General features: G+C 40.4%; 1 protein-coding gene across 2 annotated transcripts in view; it reads right to left on the bottom strand.

Annotated features, from left to right (window-relative positions):
• HSF2BP (heat shock transcription factor 2 binding protein) overlaps positions 1-17,229 on the bottom strand; it is a 36,088-nt gene that overhangs the window by 15,578 nt on the left and 3,281 nt on the right. For both annotated transcript variants that reach the window (XM_052674277.1, XM_052674278.1), the window contains exons 3-6: positions 11,552-11,655; positions 7,552-7,701; positions 3,445-3,583; positions 1,224-1,341 (exon numbers count right to left, since the gene is read on the bottom strand). In XM_052674277.1, coding sequence (XP_052530237.1) covers positions 1,224-1,341; positions 3,445-3,583; positions 7,552-7,701; positions 11,552-11,655 — 511 coding nt within the window. The remainder of the gene's footprint in view (positions 1-1,223; positions 1,342-3,444; positions 3,584-7,551; positions 7,702-11,551; positions 11,656-17,229) is intronic.

Raw genomic sequence — 17,229 nt, 5'->3', positions numbered from 1 at the left:
TTCTTTGCACTGATGGTAAGAAGAAGCACAGAAAGCCACCAGATACTTGACCACTAGCTTTCAGACAGCTGAGGTTAAGCAATACAAAACCTATCCGAATTTAGGACTGAGCCTGATTTCATACTCATCACATACAAGCTGCTTAAGTGCGCGCATAGAGATGCAATCGGGTTATTGTGGCTGACAAGGTTGCTGTTTGTCAGCTGAACTGTGATAGCTAGCTTGTGCATGAATTCATAGCATGCACTCCCTGCCCAGCTATAAAAACAAAACCACATACGTTGGCTTAAACCATCTTCAAGAACAAATTAACCACGAAGTTCTATACTATGAGAGTGGTGAGGTGCTGGCACAGGCTGCCCAGAGAGGTTGTGGATGCTCCGTCCCTGGAGGTGCTCAAGGCCAGGTTGGATGGGGCCCTGGGCAGCCTGGTCTGGTATTGAATGGGGAGGTTGGTGGCCCTGCATGTGGTGGGGGAGTTGAAGATTCATGATCCTTGAGGTCCTTTCCAATCCAGGCCATTCTGTGACTCTGTGATTCTATGACATGACATGGCTAGTGTCCACTGTGTAGCAAAATAGTAAGTACTTGATAAGCTGTGGTAATTTGCTTGTTAAAGTCATTCTTCTCAGCTTTAAAAGGTGTGAGAAAAAGACACAGCTAGCAACTTTCTTAGTTTCTCCACCACTTACTAAGTACAACTTCTTCAGCGGCTGAAGGGTGTAACATGGGCTTTTCTTTCATCTCTCTGTCATGAAGTCCCTTTACAGGCAGCACCTATTACAAGTGTACAGTGCCTCTGGCTACTAATGTTTTAGTATTCAGTAATCTAATTTTTGCTCTTAGCAGAGCACTTTTTTCACTTAAGCAAGTAGGTATTCTTTGTAGTGGAAGAGAACAAATACAAACCCACAAATCTACATTTCCCACAGTTATCTCTATTTTAAAGCTTGACCTCATGCTTTCCTTATCTGACCCTCAAACAATAAGCCCCTCCTAAGGTAGGTGGGCAGTATTACAGTGCTTAGGAGTCTTTTAAAGGGACACAAAACCTGGATAAAGCTAGCCTTGCAGGTAATCCTAGTGTATCTGCAAGGAATGCTTCTGTGGAAAGTTTCCAATCGTTATGCCTCACCTCCAGGAAAGGAAATAATAATGTGAAAGTGGTAACACTGCTTTTATCACTGATCTACATTCAAAGAAGAAAAAAAAAGCCATCATACACTTTAAACTTTGTACAAAGTCCTGGCTTCATCTCTCCCAGGATGTGCATCATTGTGTCCAACAGGTCACGACTTGAACTAACCAAGAACTCACGGCCACAAGCCAGTGCAGCCACATCTGTGAGAGAACACAAAATAACACCATAAAATTCATGTTTCAAACATAACTTTATGATAATTACCAGAACAAGTAAAAAAATGTCAGCTGTGATGAATGAACTATTGTATCTGTATCAACTTGAAGCTACATCCATCGTCAGAGCAAATACCAGAGCAGCAAATGATTCTGATCAAACTCCCTCATAATTCTACTTCAATAATTCAAATATTTGTTCAGAGTGGCCAGCATTCTAGCAATAACACAGTTATCATGAAACAAAAGGATGGATTCAAGCAGTTCTAGCCTAAAATTTACAAGTACCATGGGAATGAAGCAAAACTGAGCATCATAAATTCTGATTTTCAGGAACAGGATTGGAGTTTGCTTTACAGTCACTCAATCCAATATGCCTGGCACATTACACAACTGCAATACTTGTGAAAGTCTACTCAGAGTTCTTTTCCTAATTCTCTGCAGGCACTACATTATTCACGCATGAACCAAGTGGCAAAAACATTTCCAGTGACTACTGCTCCAAAAACAGATTTTCCTCAAATATTTTCCCTTATGCTAGTCCTGTAACTCAGGAAATCCTTATGTGTAAAACATCTTCAAGCAACTTGGACTTTCAAGCCTCCTCCAAGTGAGTGAAGTACCATGAATGTAATGAGTGACAGAATTCAGCTCCCTGGCCTCCCATTCAGGGCAGATTTTGGGATGTGCTGCATGACAAAGTTCCTCCACGTACCCTCAGTTTCTCTCTGCCATGAATGTCCATTTTTTTTTTTTTTTCAGTTTTAAAGGCATTTTAAACTCAGAATTAAGCAGATGTTCAAAGGATACGGCACATAATTAAGGATTGGTGCCATAATGTGTGTTCATGCTGGGCTGTGTTAAGACTGCACTCAGAACTTCTGTTCTGTTGTTCTCCGACTTCTGAATACTTGGCACTTAGTGACCAGCTATCCTCCTCTAACGTAATACTAGGAGGATTACACTCATACTTTCTACATCATTTGTATGTCTGCATCCTTTATCATACTTAAGTTTCAGCAACCCCTTTCCTAAATTACAAAGAGAAAAACCTTGGCATCACTTAATCACTCAGTGAGGCAAGATTTCGTTCCACCACACTGATTCCTCTTCAGGCAGAACACCGTCATCCTCCCCCACACAGGCCATTAAACATTTTATTTGTTCTGACTTTACTTTTGCTATGCTTCTATTTCTATTTTTTTTCTTTCTTTTTTTTTTCTCTGGTGAAGCTATTGGAGAGAACTGCATCCCACCCTTAGTTGGTACAGTGGCACAATGTGCCACATATCATTTCTTATTTCTTTAATGGCACACCAGCACCTAAAATCATACATTCAGAAAAGCCACTAATGCAAGATTCACTTGTACAGCCATTGTTTCACCTACCTTGCATCACATCATTAACTAATACCATTTTGACAGCTGCACTGCAGTTGATATATCATCCCTATCTATCACAGCCTTCCAAGCCAAGGGCAGCCATACAGAGACAATCTCTGTCTTCCTTCTGTTCTGTGATTCCTATCTATTTTCTACCTCTAAAAAAATATTTAGGGTGGAAGTAACATTTATTAACTTCTACTTCTCTTAGGATCATTGAATTGGGGATCTAGAAGATAGCAAAGATGGAGTCCACCTGACAACAAGACTCTTACACAAATTCAAAATGCTGAACACATACCTTGAGATGATTGCATCATCTGCAGCTAGAACATCTCAAAGATGTGAGCACTATCTGTGATTCAGACAGTACACTGCTTGACATTTACAAAGCAAGGTGAGTGCAGATGACTAGTGAAAGAGTACTTGCTTTACTTCAGATTGACCAGAAGTGCTAAGAAATTTCAGAACTGAACAAATTTTACACATCACATCCTTAACTGAAGTTCAGAAAGTTCAATTCCTCACAGAGTTACCAAATTAAAAAAAATCTGCTAGAGCTTTAGAAGACTAGAAGTCACCCAAGATACCAACACTGACTAAATATTTGACTTCAGAAGGCTGTAATTGTTGTGGTACATACAGAGCAATAAAGAAATTCCCAGTGTACATGAAATGCTATTTTGAGAGATAACATTAACTTACTTGTTACAATCCCTGCCAACGCTAACACAAACTGATTTTCATCAGAATCCAAATCCTGCTGTTTCATGTCTTCACTTAATGACTTCACAAAGCTCTCCATAGTCTGTGCAGTGATAGTAAAAAACTTTGCTGCCTTGCTCTGCAAGCGTGGAGGAGAAAAAAAAAATTATTCACACTACAGTGACTATGATTATTAGATCCTACAATAAAACTGGACAAACTGCAAAGTTATTAAAGCATCCAGTCACCTCATAAAACAGTATAAAGTGAAAGGTAAACACCAAGTGACATGCTTAATTCTCTAATATTTGGAGCCATTATCTCAGGAGAATAAGGGAAACTATTCAGTGCTACGTTTATAAAACTCTATTATTGCATAATTACATCCTAAACTCTAAATAATGCATATTAAACAAAGTGCTTACTCTCAAAACCAAGACCATTATCTCTTTGCTTTGCAGTAGCTGCAAGGCATTTCATACTCACCTCAACTACAGCCACTTTTGCCAAAACTCTAGCTGACAACCGGACAGTTGCCTAGCCTGCATGACTTGTTATGAATTTCCTAAGAAAACCAATGAAATGCTCAGAGATCCTAATAAAAGGATTCATATATTGCTCAATATAAGAGGAAGAATAACGTGCTGGGCAGCTCTTTAGAATAGGAAATAGAGGTCTCCTCTGGGTCACAGGTCAAATTTAAGTCAATGTCACCTAGGAAAGACAAGCATCATGCCAGAATGAGTAAACAGAAGCACGGCCTGTAATTATGTTATACAATCTCCACTATGCAGAGCAAGATCTCAGCTGGAATACTGCTCCGTTTTGGGGTATCTCCGTTGAAGAATGAATCATCCAGCACGAAGCTCAGAGCAGATCAAAGAACATGGTCAGAGATGCAGGCAGAACCCACAGAGAGCAACTGAAAGAACGGCTTCTCCTTAAATGCTGACCTGTAAAACACTGCTGAAGCACTATTTCCCACAGAGGATTCTGTTTTTTCGATCAAAATAGTATAACAGAAAGCGCAGGTTTCCTGGTGTGCTTAATAATTTTGCAAGTCATCTCATGAGAACTGAAACCTCGTCACTTCCTGCAGCAAGCCAGTGGAAAAGCCAAATAGCTCAAGAAAGTGCCTACAATTCCCATCACTTTGTGAAATTGCTGAACTCCTACTTAGTTTGCAAAGTGACTGAAATATTCAGTATTTTATCAGAACTACCATCTTCACAATACTTAAAACCCACTGATACCATTCATTTATTTCTCCACTGCTGCACACAGACCACACTGAAGACATGATCTGGGAGAAACGCAGCACAGTTCGTGTGGGGTGACTCCAACAGTGGGACATAGAAGGCAGGGTGAGCCAACACTCTTTCTTCACAAATGAAACTGCAGCCCCAGAATAGGAATGAAGGGGTTATGGGGAAAGACAAGGGGAAAAAAAGTATGCTTCTGCTTGCACCAAATGTATTTTGTATACATGCATGGGTAATGCTCCTCAGAGATGGTCATTTTAGCATAAGCAGTGACTATCATTTAAGCAACAAAGGATACAAGAGAAAACGAAGGAAGAAAACTTAGTATTGCAGACTAATGTAAGCTATTATAAAAAAAGTGTATTCATACAAGAACACTATGCAAGAGTAGTACTAAGAGAGTGCTAAGGAAACCAGAAACCAGGCAAAATTATTAGTCGGTCCATTGAGGTGCCACTGGTGTCCTTGCTGCTGAGCCTTCTTTCCAAACAACCATCATTTCACTAGTGGTGAGGTCTCAGATGAGGAAGCAGAGATCAGTCAAGTTTATAAATAAGAAACATGACATACTTTGTGCAGTCTCTGATTAGCTTGACAGTGTTTTCATGGAACTTGAAGAATCTCTCACCCATAGATGCTGAGATAAGGACAGCTCTGAGAGCAGCCATTAATGTGCTTGAGCTGAAATGGTGCAATGAGCCCCTCCTTTGCATTCCATGTAACTTCTCAGTGAAAACATCAGTTAACATACGAAAATGCTGCCATAAAATACAGAGCAGATTTTCACCATCACAGATAACTGCAGTAGCAGCTCACCTGGTAACGTCCAAAATGCCTTATGTTGAAGTAAACCTTGATGTTATTCTGAAATTAAACCTTCAGTTTGTTTCCACATTAGAGCCCTGCGATGTGAATACCCATCTGAAGTATGTGTCATATGTGTCTTTTTGAAAGACACACAAAACAACTTCGTAGAAGTTAATTTACTTGGTCCTTAGCACATGCAGGTAGGTGTACTTGAATACTGTCACTCATGGTGCTTCTCCAGATGTTTCTTCAGGTTCTTTCGGGAAATGTGAAGCATCAGTACAAATGCCAGGCACTTCTCTCCCACTGCCTTGCAAGCTATTCATGTTACACTTGAAATTTGCTGCTCAAGTTTTGACTTGCCCAACCCGCATCGACATGAATGCTTTATTAGTCACAAATATCATATCAGTCAATCTACATTACAGTGCTATATAAAAGAACTACTTCTATATCCGTGCAGTGATTGAAAAAGCTGAGCATTGTTCCCCAAGGCATGAAGTTATTTTGAATTGATGCCACCCTTCCCCACACAGTTAAATATGAGCAATAGTTTAAAAGCACTCTTCATGTTCTCATACGTTTTTGTAGTTCACAGCATCTTCCCCTGAGAAGGTACTACAAGCTGCACAGCTTGTCCAAAAATAACCCAAACCAAAAACTTCGTATGACAATCCTCCATCGTCTTTTAATAACCTGACTCACTGCCAGTTGTAATCTGTGGTTGATACAATGCCATGCAATCCATTTATCTAATTCACAGTAGCCTTGTTGCAAACCTTTTTTTATCATTTTACTTGCACCTCCGCAAGTTAAGCCCAAAAATGTTTCTATGACCCTCACCAGAAATGCAGCAGTTCAGTAGGCTCTAATGATTGCTAGGGATTTCAAATAAACTTAGAAATAAAAGAATTGCATCTTCATAGTTAGGCTTTCCACACAACTGTATGTCAGTGTATAATTCAGCTTTTTACTTAATGCTATTTGATTTTTCTATTTAAGACTGTTTTCAACAAGGCTTCTACTAACTTTACTCTCAGCTTGCAGAAGAAGGTCACATACAGCACTGCTAGTGTTTTGTTTGTGGGAAGCGTGCCCTTTCAATACCATTTCACAAGTCAAACAACAATGCCTGGTCACTAAATGATTATCTGCTCTTACAGTTATAAACTGTCCTGAAAATACAGAATGTGATTTTATTCTGGTTTTACAGCTACGGGTGGGCTTTGTAGAATCTGTCCACCTATCAGTTTTTTTGTATTTTATATCTTGAATGATCAAAAGGTGTCACTGAAAGCTATCATGTTGCTGAAAAACCAAAAGAAAGTGTGACATCTGTTTACTCAGCTTCAATACAACTCCCTCTCATGTCAGCTTCGAGAAGACCAAGATCATATTTTTGTCAGGCTTATTCTTCTGATTCCTCCTAATTCCACCAGCTGCAGTGAAATTATATTAGTTATAACATTAACGCTGTCTATAATTGATGGGGTTTTGTTGTTTGTTGCTTGTTTTTTTTCTGTTGCTTTGTTTTCAGTAAACTACCTGCTCATGTTTAACACTGAAGATTTATTAAGATCCACTAAATTTGAAACAGCTACACTTTCTAAACTTTCAGGATTCACACAAATATTAAGGCAGCACAAAGACTGTACTGGGGTAAGGATTCAAGGAAGTAGAACTGATGAATGTGTCCTCCTTTCATGGAAATAGTTCCTCCAAACTCTGCCAGCATGGAATTGCTGCTTGATAATGTTATGCTAGCTGTAGCCTTGCTTCCAAATTAACTGTGTGTGGCAGACAACAGGTAACCCTTACTTGCTAAAACAAAATTTAATTACTGCATTGCATTTAGTATCTCCTGCTCTTCTTAAAAGAACATGGATGTTTCCTAGAGAATATTTAAATCAGGAAACATCTTTGTTATCCAATTTATTTCTGAAATATATTCCTATGTTAAAAAGTGTAACAAAACAAGGTACTTATTTTAAATACCTACCAGCATTACCACCAATAAGTATTCACCTGCCATACTTACTCCTCCTAGAATGGTTTTAACAGCCTCCTCATTGTTAGATACACCCCACAGCAAGGTGCAGACAGCTGCACCCATTTCTGTGCAATATTCTGCTTGCTGCAGGAGCTGCTGCTTGGCCTCACGCAGGTGCTGCCGGAGGTCTAGTTTCTCCTGAAATGACACAAAGAAATTAGGGTTGCACTTCATGTCAGCCCAGATGTTTCGAGGCTACAGGACAGAATAAGAAACGCCACAGTCATATATATGGAAGGGTGTGTGTGGGATGGGGGGCAAATTCACTGCATTGAATGTGAATCTTCTCTCCTGAGCTACAGCCAAGTAGTAAACATATCACTTAGGCTGACAGTAACCAGAAGCCTGTCCACAATGGCAGGCCAAGTGACCCACTGAGACTGAGGGGCACCTAGAGAAGTCTGATAAGAAAGTCTGCTCATCCTAAGCAAATAGCTGTGTATCTCAGAGAGGGAAGAGATTTCAGCATCAGAAGTCAGCCTTTCCAGCCACTTTACAAAAGATACTGGGAACATCTCAAAGGAAGGGAGGGTTCTTCTGGTTTTCAAAATGGGCTGCCTTCATTAATGTGGGAGAAACGTTGGCTATCCCTGTTGGTTCTTCCAACTTCTTTCAACTGGCATACTTCTGAAAAGTAGTGGCAAAGTAAGAGTCCCTAGAAAAACAAGCCTGAAGTTTGAAGTGCCTCTCACACTTAAGACTAGAAAAGCCCACACTCCATTGTGTATCCTGCAGCTGAGTGAGGTGCTTGGTAGTTCTTGCAACAGAGCTGAAGAAAGAACAGAGCAATTCAACACAACCAGGACTCAGTCTCAATCTGTCAGTACTTTTCAGTAAGGCTTAGGAAGGTGGCCAAAAGATGTAACAAGATTACGTATGATTCTATGTCTCATTGGCTTCCCACAGCTACAGGTACAGCAAAACTGCTGCATTTCTCAGCTTCAAGCTAGTGCTGACAGTGAGATGGGGACTGGGATACCACAGTCTGCCAGATGGGTGGGAACTCCCAGGTAGTGCTGAGGGGTGGTATTAGTGCTGCAGGGAAAGATAAGGGCCTGTCAAGAAAACTGACATTAACTCAGGGATTAAGTGAGAGAACCACAGATCACAGAAGGATCTTGATCTGCCCATTCTGTGGGGGGGAATGTGATTTTCAGATTCAGCACAGAAAACATTCTCCTAAGCCTACTCTTCCCTGTTTATCCGCTTATCAGGATGAAGCCTGGGGAATGAGAAGGCATCTTTTCAATGCCAATTTGCAAAGTAAGCAAATGCAACACTACCTTCAAGCACATATTCCCATCGAGACTTTAAAGTTCCTATCTTGGCATTTTAGAGATTCACCTCAATATTTTGCTTTCAGTTTGGAGAGAATAGAAAGGTAGTCACCTAAAAATTTATGTAACATAGAATCAACCAGTACAAGGTTGTTTGTCTGCTTGTTATCAATCACCTGCCTAGCCCCCTATATCACATCTGACAGCCAGAACTGAGCTGCTTTATCATGCTGCTAATGGAACACACAGGGAAGGATTTGGAATGTTCAAATGAAATCTATCAAGCAGACTGACATGGATATTTTCTTTCCATAGTTTCTCTCACCTTATGGCTTAATATATGCGAAAGACTGAATCTTGCTGCCCATTCCCTAGGCATAAATTGTCACAAAAATTGTCTCGTTTCTTAATTCTCCAATCATTTTCAGGTGAGTTAGCCAAATCTTGTTTTTTACATAACTCACTGTTGGAATTATCAACTGTTCTGTTACCATGTGCATCGACTAAATGTCCACAAGCATCCTTCTGTCTATCCCTGTCTATCTATCTATACTGTTTTTTTCCTGTACCGTCCATAGATAAATGTACAGTTTAATGTGTTTTATTGGCATTTTGCATGGGGATGCTAATGCTAAATAAACAAAGCTCTGCCAGACCACATAGCTACATCCCCCAACAATGGTGCAAAGCCACGAGAAACAGCACAGTGGTGCACAGATAAAAACAATATGAGAACAAAGGTACGAAGCAAAGAAAACAAAATAGAACATTCAGGAGCCAGGAAGATAAATGGAGCTTGAAAGCAAACAACCTGGAAGTGAGACACTCCTGAGAGTTCAAATCGTGAAGCAATCGCTGCGTTATGCAACACCACCCCCCTCAGGAAATGGTCAAGGCACAGGAATACAGCGATGCTTAAGCACCTAACTACAAAAAGGCAGACAAAGGAGGCATTAGCCAAGAATAACACGCACACTCCAGGTTTTGTTCAGGTTCAGGAAGCAATGCAATTCACTCACCAGTGATGCAGCATTGCAAAGCAGTTCTGGAAAACAGAACGTTGATTTGTGGTCCCCTAAGAAAAAGGCACTGCTCAGCCAGAAAAGGCATTTTTATCATTCGTTTCAGTGAATCATTTCCTTTTCCTTCAGAAAATAAATATGTAAAAAATAATTCTGGAACTATACATAAGGATACATAGAACAGCAAGCAAATGAAAAATACCATGCAAAATCATAAAGGAAAAAAATAAATCACTTGTGTATACACCATCTTCTTTCATCCCAAAGAGCTACAGGACTTCACAACGTACATAAACACTATCCACTCAAATGCAGAATCACAGAATCATAGAATGGCCTGGGTTGAAAATGACCACAAAGATCATCTAGTTTCAACCTCCCTGCTACATGCAGGGTCACCAACCACCAGACCAGGCTGCCCAGAGCCACATCCAGCCTGGCCTTGAATCATCTAGCCTGCCTCTTGGGGCATATACTTTTTTGACAAGCAACAGGAGCCATTTAGGCAACTGGTGTACAGTGCACAACAGCAAAGATATGAAGAGCTTTGATCAAGATCACCAAAACACCAATAATTCTTAGTTAACTACCCATGCTTTAACTAAAAGTTTCATCCTAAAGAAATCACTAACCTAAGTCACCTTCCATTCATTTTTTTGAATATTCATGTGTACAAAAGGTGGGCCTCACTTAATCAATATCTAAAGCAGCAGCACTATTAAATCCTACTGAGATTTCAATCTGGATGCCTAAACAACAAGCACAGCAAAACTGCAATACTTATCTCAGCAAATAGAAAAGTATCCAAACAGACAGTTATTCCATCACATGAACTGCCACCCAGACAGCTGCTACATTCATACTAAACTTCACACCAGAATGACTTGTCCACACAGACATGCCCTAAAACTTCAAGTCACGAGTTTTCACTTATTTATAATTTCTGTAGACTTATCTGTCTTTGTACAACATTCCACCTGGCAGATCCTAACTGCAGAACTCCAGCAAAATGAGTTTCTGCTAAGTTCACTCTTCCTTGGAAGGGAGTTTTTGCAGCAAATAATCACCACTGCTTCACAACTGCCTCTCAAAAATTAACCACTAGTCTATGCAATCTTCTGTGAAGTCTATTGGACTCTAACAAGATCCGAGAGATCGTGGTCTTCATTATTCCTGCATTGTTAAGCATTTCCCTCTTATAATCACTGAACACTGTACTGACATAGCAAAAGCAGCTCTGTAATTCTGTCTCAACTCACAGCCGTACGTGGCAACTGGGTCAATAGGTGCAATGTGAAAGAACCTCAAACTAAAATCAGGTACGCAGCTTAAAGCAAACCAAAGGAGAAGCCAGCATCATTTTGCACGTTGTGTTGCTTACATTTTCTTCTGTTCTCCTCTCTGAAAACATGCTACAGTTGCAGTGAATTGAAAAGAATGGATTTTGTACCGTCCCTTTTCAATGCCATCTACACCACAATCTCCCCAAGCACCCAATGCCATACTTCAGCATGTTACTATACATTTGTAGAAAACTAGTGGCTGATTTTAACATTACAAAGACCAGAAAGAGGCTGTTTTCCAGGCTGAGGATGTTTTTTTGACACACAAACAAGAAAAATCACTTGCTCCCAATTTCCTTCTCAGAACTTAAGCATATAGATCTCACTATCCTGATGGCAAATATACCTTCTTCTCCCTCATGCAATCTGCCTGGGCTGCTTCCAGGCGGGCTCTGAAGTGCTCACAATCCATTTTCAGCTGCTCTATTTCCTCCTCCTTTTTCTCCATGCCTGTGACAGAATAAATTAGATAAATGAAATAATAAGTTACAGCCAACTGGCTTGCACTAAAGAAAAATGAATCCACTAAGCACAGTATTTATGAGACACATTGGCTTGTGTTAGACCACCTCCTAGTGGCCAAACCGGTACTTAGCAATTTGTCACATTTTAACAGGACTTAAACCTAAATGTATGGTGCTTCTGATTCAAAACAGCAAAAGACTGGAACTACCCCTATTTGCCCAAGGAGGCTGTGGATTTCCCGTCCCTGGAGGCATTCAAGGCCAGGCTGGATGTGGCTCTGGGCAGCCTGGTCTGGAGGTTGGCAGCCCTGCACATAGCTGGGGGTTGAAGCTAAATGATCTTTGAGGTCCTTTTCAACCCAGGCCATTCTATGATTAAATAGCATGTGCTGATAAGATACTATTCTGGAATTGAGCACCCCAGGGATTTTTTCTTTAAATGTACCCAGTGTTCTATTTTGTTTTCTATCTGCTGCCTTCAGAATTCAAAGAAAAGGAACACCAACATCATTCAAAATCGAATGTTTCAATGTACAAACCACAAATTGCGTGGATAATAGGAATTTTATGCAACTACTTCCAATATTTTACATGAATGTGCATAAAGCATTATGAGTCACTTAAACAGTGCCAGTGATAACCCAATTTACCAGTGAACTCCCTTAAAACTGAGTCTGATTTGTCACACATCTCATGCTGTACTTCAGGTGCTTTACATAGTGGCTGGAAATCAAGTTTCAAATATTGTATTATTTTTTATATTATTTTAATAATGTATTTTAAAATAATTCAGTATTATAAAAATATCAATAATTACGTAATAATGCAATAATAATTACATTATTATATTACAAATATTACAAGATCCTGATGTCTGTATAAGAAAAAAAAAAAACTTGGAAGGATTTTTTGAGAACAATTATTGTGTTTATATATACTTGCTATATACCTAGTAAGTATATATATGTATTGTGTTTATATATGTGTATATATATGTATTGTGTGTGTATATATATATACTATATATACAGTATATATATATATATACACACTCACTGTTTATATATACTTTTTTACTTCAAAAAACATGGCTCCAGCTACTTAGTTTTATTGTGTGTGTTTATACCTTTACATAATTTCATAAAGTAACAGGCAGACATTATCTACTCTAAATATTAAAAGCTTAAAAATAAGTTATGCACCACCTGAAGCATCACATCCTTGATCATATCTGTTGCTTATGGCTTAGCATGCCTTATATATACTTCCCCTCACACACAGTCAATATTTCTGAATGTACTTACCGAGTAACACACACGATCATGCCATAAAAAGATATCACAGGATCACAGAATGGCCTGGGTTGGAAGGGACCTCAAGGATCATGAATCTCCAACCTCCCTGCCACATGCAAGGTCACCAACTTCCCCATTTAATACTAGACCAGGCTGCCCAGGGCCCCATTCAACCTGGCCTTGAACACCTCTAGGGATGAACGGGGCATCCACAACCTCTCTTGTGCCAGCACCTCACCACTCTCTTGGTAACGAACTTTCCCCTGATACTCAACCTAAATCTTCCCTCCTTCAACTTAAAACCATTTCCCCTTGTCCTGCTGTTATCTACCCTTTCATAGAATTGACTCCCCTCCTGTCTGTAGGCTCCCTTTAGGTACTGAAGGCTGCAATGAGGTCACCCCACAGCCTTCTTTTCTCCAGGCTGAACAAGCCAAACTTCCTCAGCCTGTCTTTGTGCTCCAGTCCCCTGATCATCCTCATGGCTCTCCTCTGTACCCTCCCCAACAGCTCTCTGTTTTTCTTGTACTGGGGGCTCCAGACCTGGACACAGTACTACAGGTAGGGCCTCACAAGAGCAGAGTGTATCATAAAGCTTAAAAGTAACATCAAAAAAATACATTTAGTTTAATAGCTCTACATTATTTGGAAATGAAGTTCCTTTCTTCCTTTGTCCTAATTGACAAAACGTTATGATGTCCAATGCATCCACGCAACTTTGAGCAGCAGATATAAAATAAGACATCTAGAGCAGCTCTTCTAAAAAGATGAGATGTATTTCCATTTGACCATTGTGGGATGCTAAACCACCAACAGCAGGACATTTCAACAGACAGCATCCAGGCAATGCAAATCCCACTCCTGGGATGTGCCCAGGGGCCAAGGTGCTCTCTCCAAACATGCAATTCTTTTGAACCTACAGCTCAAAGGAAACTAATAGAAATGAACAGGAGGATGGATTCATTGAGCTTCTGAGGAACTGTTCAAGTGATAGGAAATTTTTCTTTCCTTCACAAAGTCCAGTCCCATGTATCTTATTACTTTGTGAATGCGGGTCTTCAGCATCGTCCAGACTCTTCTTGAACTCTGGCAAATGCTTTCAGACACACGGTCTGATTTTTGGGTGCTCCTGTGTGGAGCCAGGAGCTCAACTTGATGATCCTTATGGGTCCCTTCTAACTTAGGATATTCTATGACTCTATAACATAAAGACATAGAGATTCTGAGGATGGCATGCTCTGCTTATCAATGGCAGACCAAGAACTTCTTCATCCTTGCCAGGTAAGGACACCCAGTGAAACCAACTCCTAGTGAAGCCCTCTCTCACTGCAAGGAGACAAACTCTCCAGAGTGAAAAGAATCACCTCCACCCCTTGACGAGATGGATCCATCATGAATATAGTACTGGCAGTGCCGGGAGGCATATGAAGATACTGCACATCTCACTACTAGATTTCTGGAACCAAGACTGAGCCAGGAGAAAAGGAATGGTATTAACTAAGGTCTGCATATAAAGCACTACGTGCTGTCTTTTGAAGACTTGCAGATAAAAGGAGAAGAATTTACCTCTAAGGTGTTGTGATGGCTTATGTCAAAGGAAACTAACATTAAGTCTATCCTATAAGGGAAAAAATGGTAGGACTGATAAAAAGAGCTGATAAAGAGACCTACTGTCAGCTATGCCTCAATCCTGGAAACTCCTCTTGTTGTGTCCAGTCAAATCTTCCAGGTGTGCTCTGAAGTGAATTCAAGGTTGGATTTACCAGTCCCAACACTTGACAATCCCTTGACATATGGCAGTTGAACGAGCACCCGACATTTTTCTGATGTTAAACACCACAGCTGTGCTGCTCACTCCCTGCAAAGTGCAGTCCTGTCAGCACACAGGAAGCCCGACAGATTTTCCCATTGTCTGTAAGTCCCAGCTCCCTGGTAAGAAAGCTCTGTCCTTTTTGAGACTAAAATCCTGAGGTTCAGACTGTCTGCCTTAAACAAGCGAAGAAGCAGTGTTCATTGTCAACAAGGATGAGCAAAAAATACAAAATGACATCTCTATACAAACAGGAAATATGTAACATTACCACTGCAATGGTAAATCTGACTCCAGGAAGAAGTGACATTTTTCCCTGAGAGCAACAGCATAGCCAAAAAAAAGGAGACACTTGGTGTGACAGAAGCAATGGCATACAATTCTAGTGGGCTCGTTCTTCTCTATGTTATAGGTCACACCAGAGTATTTTCTGGAAAAGAGATCTAAACTCCACGCTCTTGGAAGTGGAGAAGTGAGTACAGTTATAATGAATGCCAACAAGTGATGGGATTCCAATTCTACTGATCCAAACAGTGCTATATACAGTGGGCTAGGTCTTGCTGAATAGGTGTATAACAATTTTTCTAAGGTTCCTGGAGCCAACCACTCTTCCTGAATAAGGCAGTAAGAAGAAAACAGACCCCTCTTTTTGAGACAAAGAATCATGCTGGAAAAAGCCTTAGCAAAGACTTCAACAGCAGCACAAATGTAATGCCAGTTGTATTGTTGCCAGTTCAGATCTTGGATACCACCAGCGAGATACTCCCATAGCAAACAGGTATCTAACTGATCAAGCTATGCAAGTGATAAATACAATGATCTCAGAGCTTCCTGAAGCTATTCAAGATGTCATCAGTCTCACAATTGAACAAACAAGAGGTGTTTAAAATCTCTGGCTATAATCCAGATTATAAACCAATTGATGTTTAGATGTTCTAGGTTTACTACCTAGAAAACTGATAGTTGCTGAAAGCCTGGATCAGCGATAGGGCTCTCTGAGACTTGTACGGAAAACCATCTCAAGCAGCTTCCAGAAGAGTCCTGTAAGCTTCACACACTGACATCCACAGACCCTACTTAAGGACCAGAACCAGACAGCTCACTATTTTAAGACAGAGAATTGCCAACAGCTGCAATGGTGCCCCTGTGACTTCTCACTTTTTGTGAGCAGCATTTCCACAGCGTATCTTATTCCATGCTGTTGTTGCTACAGAAGTGGGAGCAGAATGGAATAGTAAAAATCACCACTTGACACGTCCAGCTGTAGAGGAAAACAGCAGCAAAAGCCTGAATAAGTAATCAAGACACAACATTAATTGGAAAAAAAGTCTCCCTTATGGGGATACACACAAGATAATTTAAAGATTGACTTCAGCAATTCCTCCAAAGTACCTACAGAGTAATGGCAAGCCAGCAAAACATTTGGAAGAAAGTCTTGAGATCAGTGTGTCAACTGCACAAACCAACAGCTAGAATGCTCTGATAATGACGCCTTGGTGCCTGACACAAGGAGCATAAGAGGAATTTTGTGGCTGAGCATGTATGGGAACTGCTGAGTCACGGCCTGAACCTCTGATTGATCACCTGAGGCGAGCACTGAGTCAGCCAGGGGAGCACAGGTGAAGGCAATTCAGCTGTGCTGACGGAAGGGGTGGAGCCTGGTTCCTAGACCCATTTAAGAGCTGGCTACCAGTAGGAAAGGATCTTGAGATCCCCTCTGCTGGAGTTTTGTAAGTGAGCCCAGGATACAGGTAAGCTTTCTATCTGTTCTCTTTTTGTTATCATAATCTGCTTTGCCTAGCTCTCTTGTTTATTTCATAATTATAGCATCTTTAATCTTCATTGAGTATACAGAGCACTGATAAAATTATGTAAAAGATGTCATGAGTTGAAGATGTTGAAAGCTTAACCTAACAGGCAACAGTCCTTGATACCATACAGTAGCACAGACCATTTCAAGATCTTACATCACATCTTGTGACATGGATGACTTTTTAAGTGGCAGCAGAAGATGGTACAGTCTCCTTATCTCTACTGGTACTTGATGGCATGCAAGAAGCCTTCCAAAGAGCAGATGATGGAGACAACTGAAAACTCCACCCCAATACAATCTTTGGTACCATAGACTGGCCTTATGCTTATGTCCCAGACTTTTGTTGGAGTAGAAAGAGAATGGAAGCATTAGCCCAGAGTTCTGCCAGCAATTGCAGCAAGCTCTAAAGACTAGAATGTAATTCTGAAAAGTGGTAACTTCTGGAAGTTACAGAAATGTTTGAGTCATGATGTTTCCTAGGTACTCTACTGTACTTCTAGCTATGAAAGTTTGATTGAAAGTTAATTAATAGCAGGAAAGTAACTTCAAACCAAAGGTATGAAAAGTGGTTCCATATCTATCTTAACCAACATAGCTAGCATTCTGGTGTAGGACTCCAGAGCTCTGCTTCTCTTCCAGTAC

Source organism: Tympanuchus pallidicinctus, unplaced genomic scaffold, assembly GCF_026119805.1.
Source record: "Tympanuchus pallidicinctus isolate F22 unplaced genomic scaffold, pur_lepc_1.0 scaffold14, whole genome shotgun sequence".
Classification (NCBI taxonomy): Eukaryota; Metazoa; Chordata; class Aves; order Galliformes; family Phasianidae; genus Tympanuchus; species Tympanuchus pallidicinctus.
The sequence above is the reverse complement of the archived record's forward strand: the minus strand, read 5'-3'. Positions and strand labels throughout refer to the sequence as shown.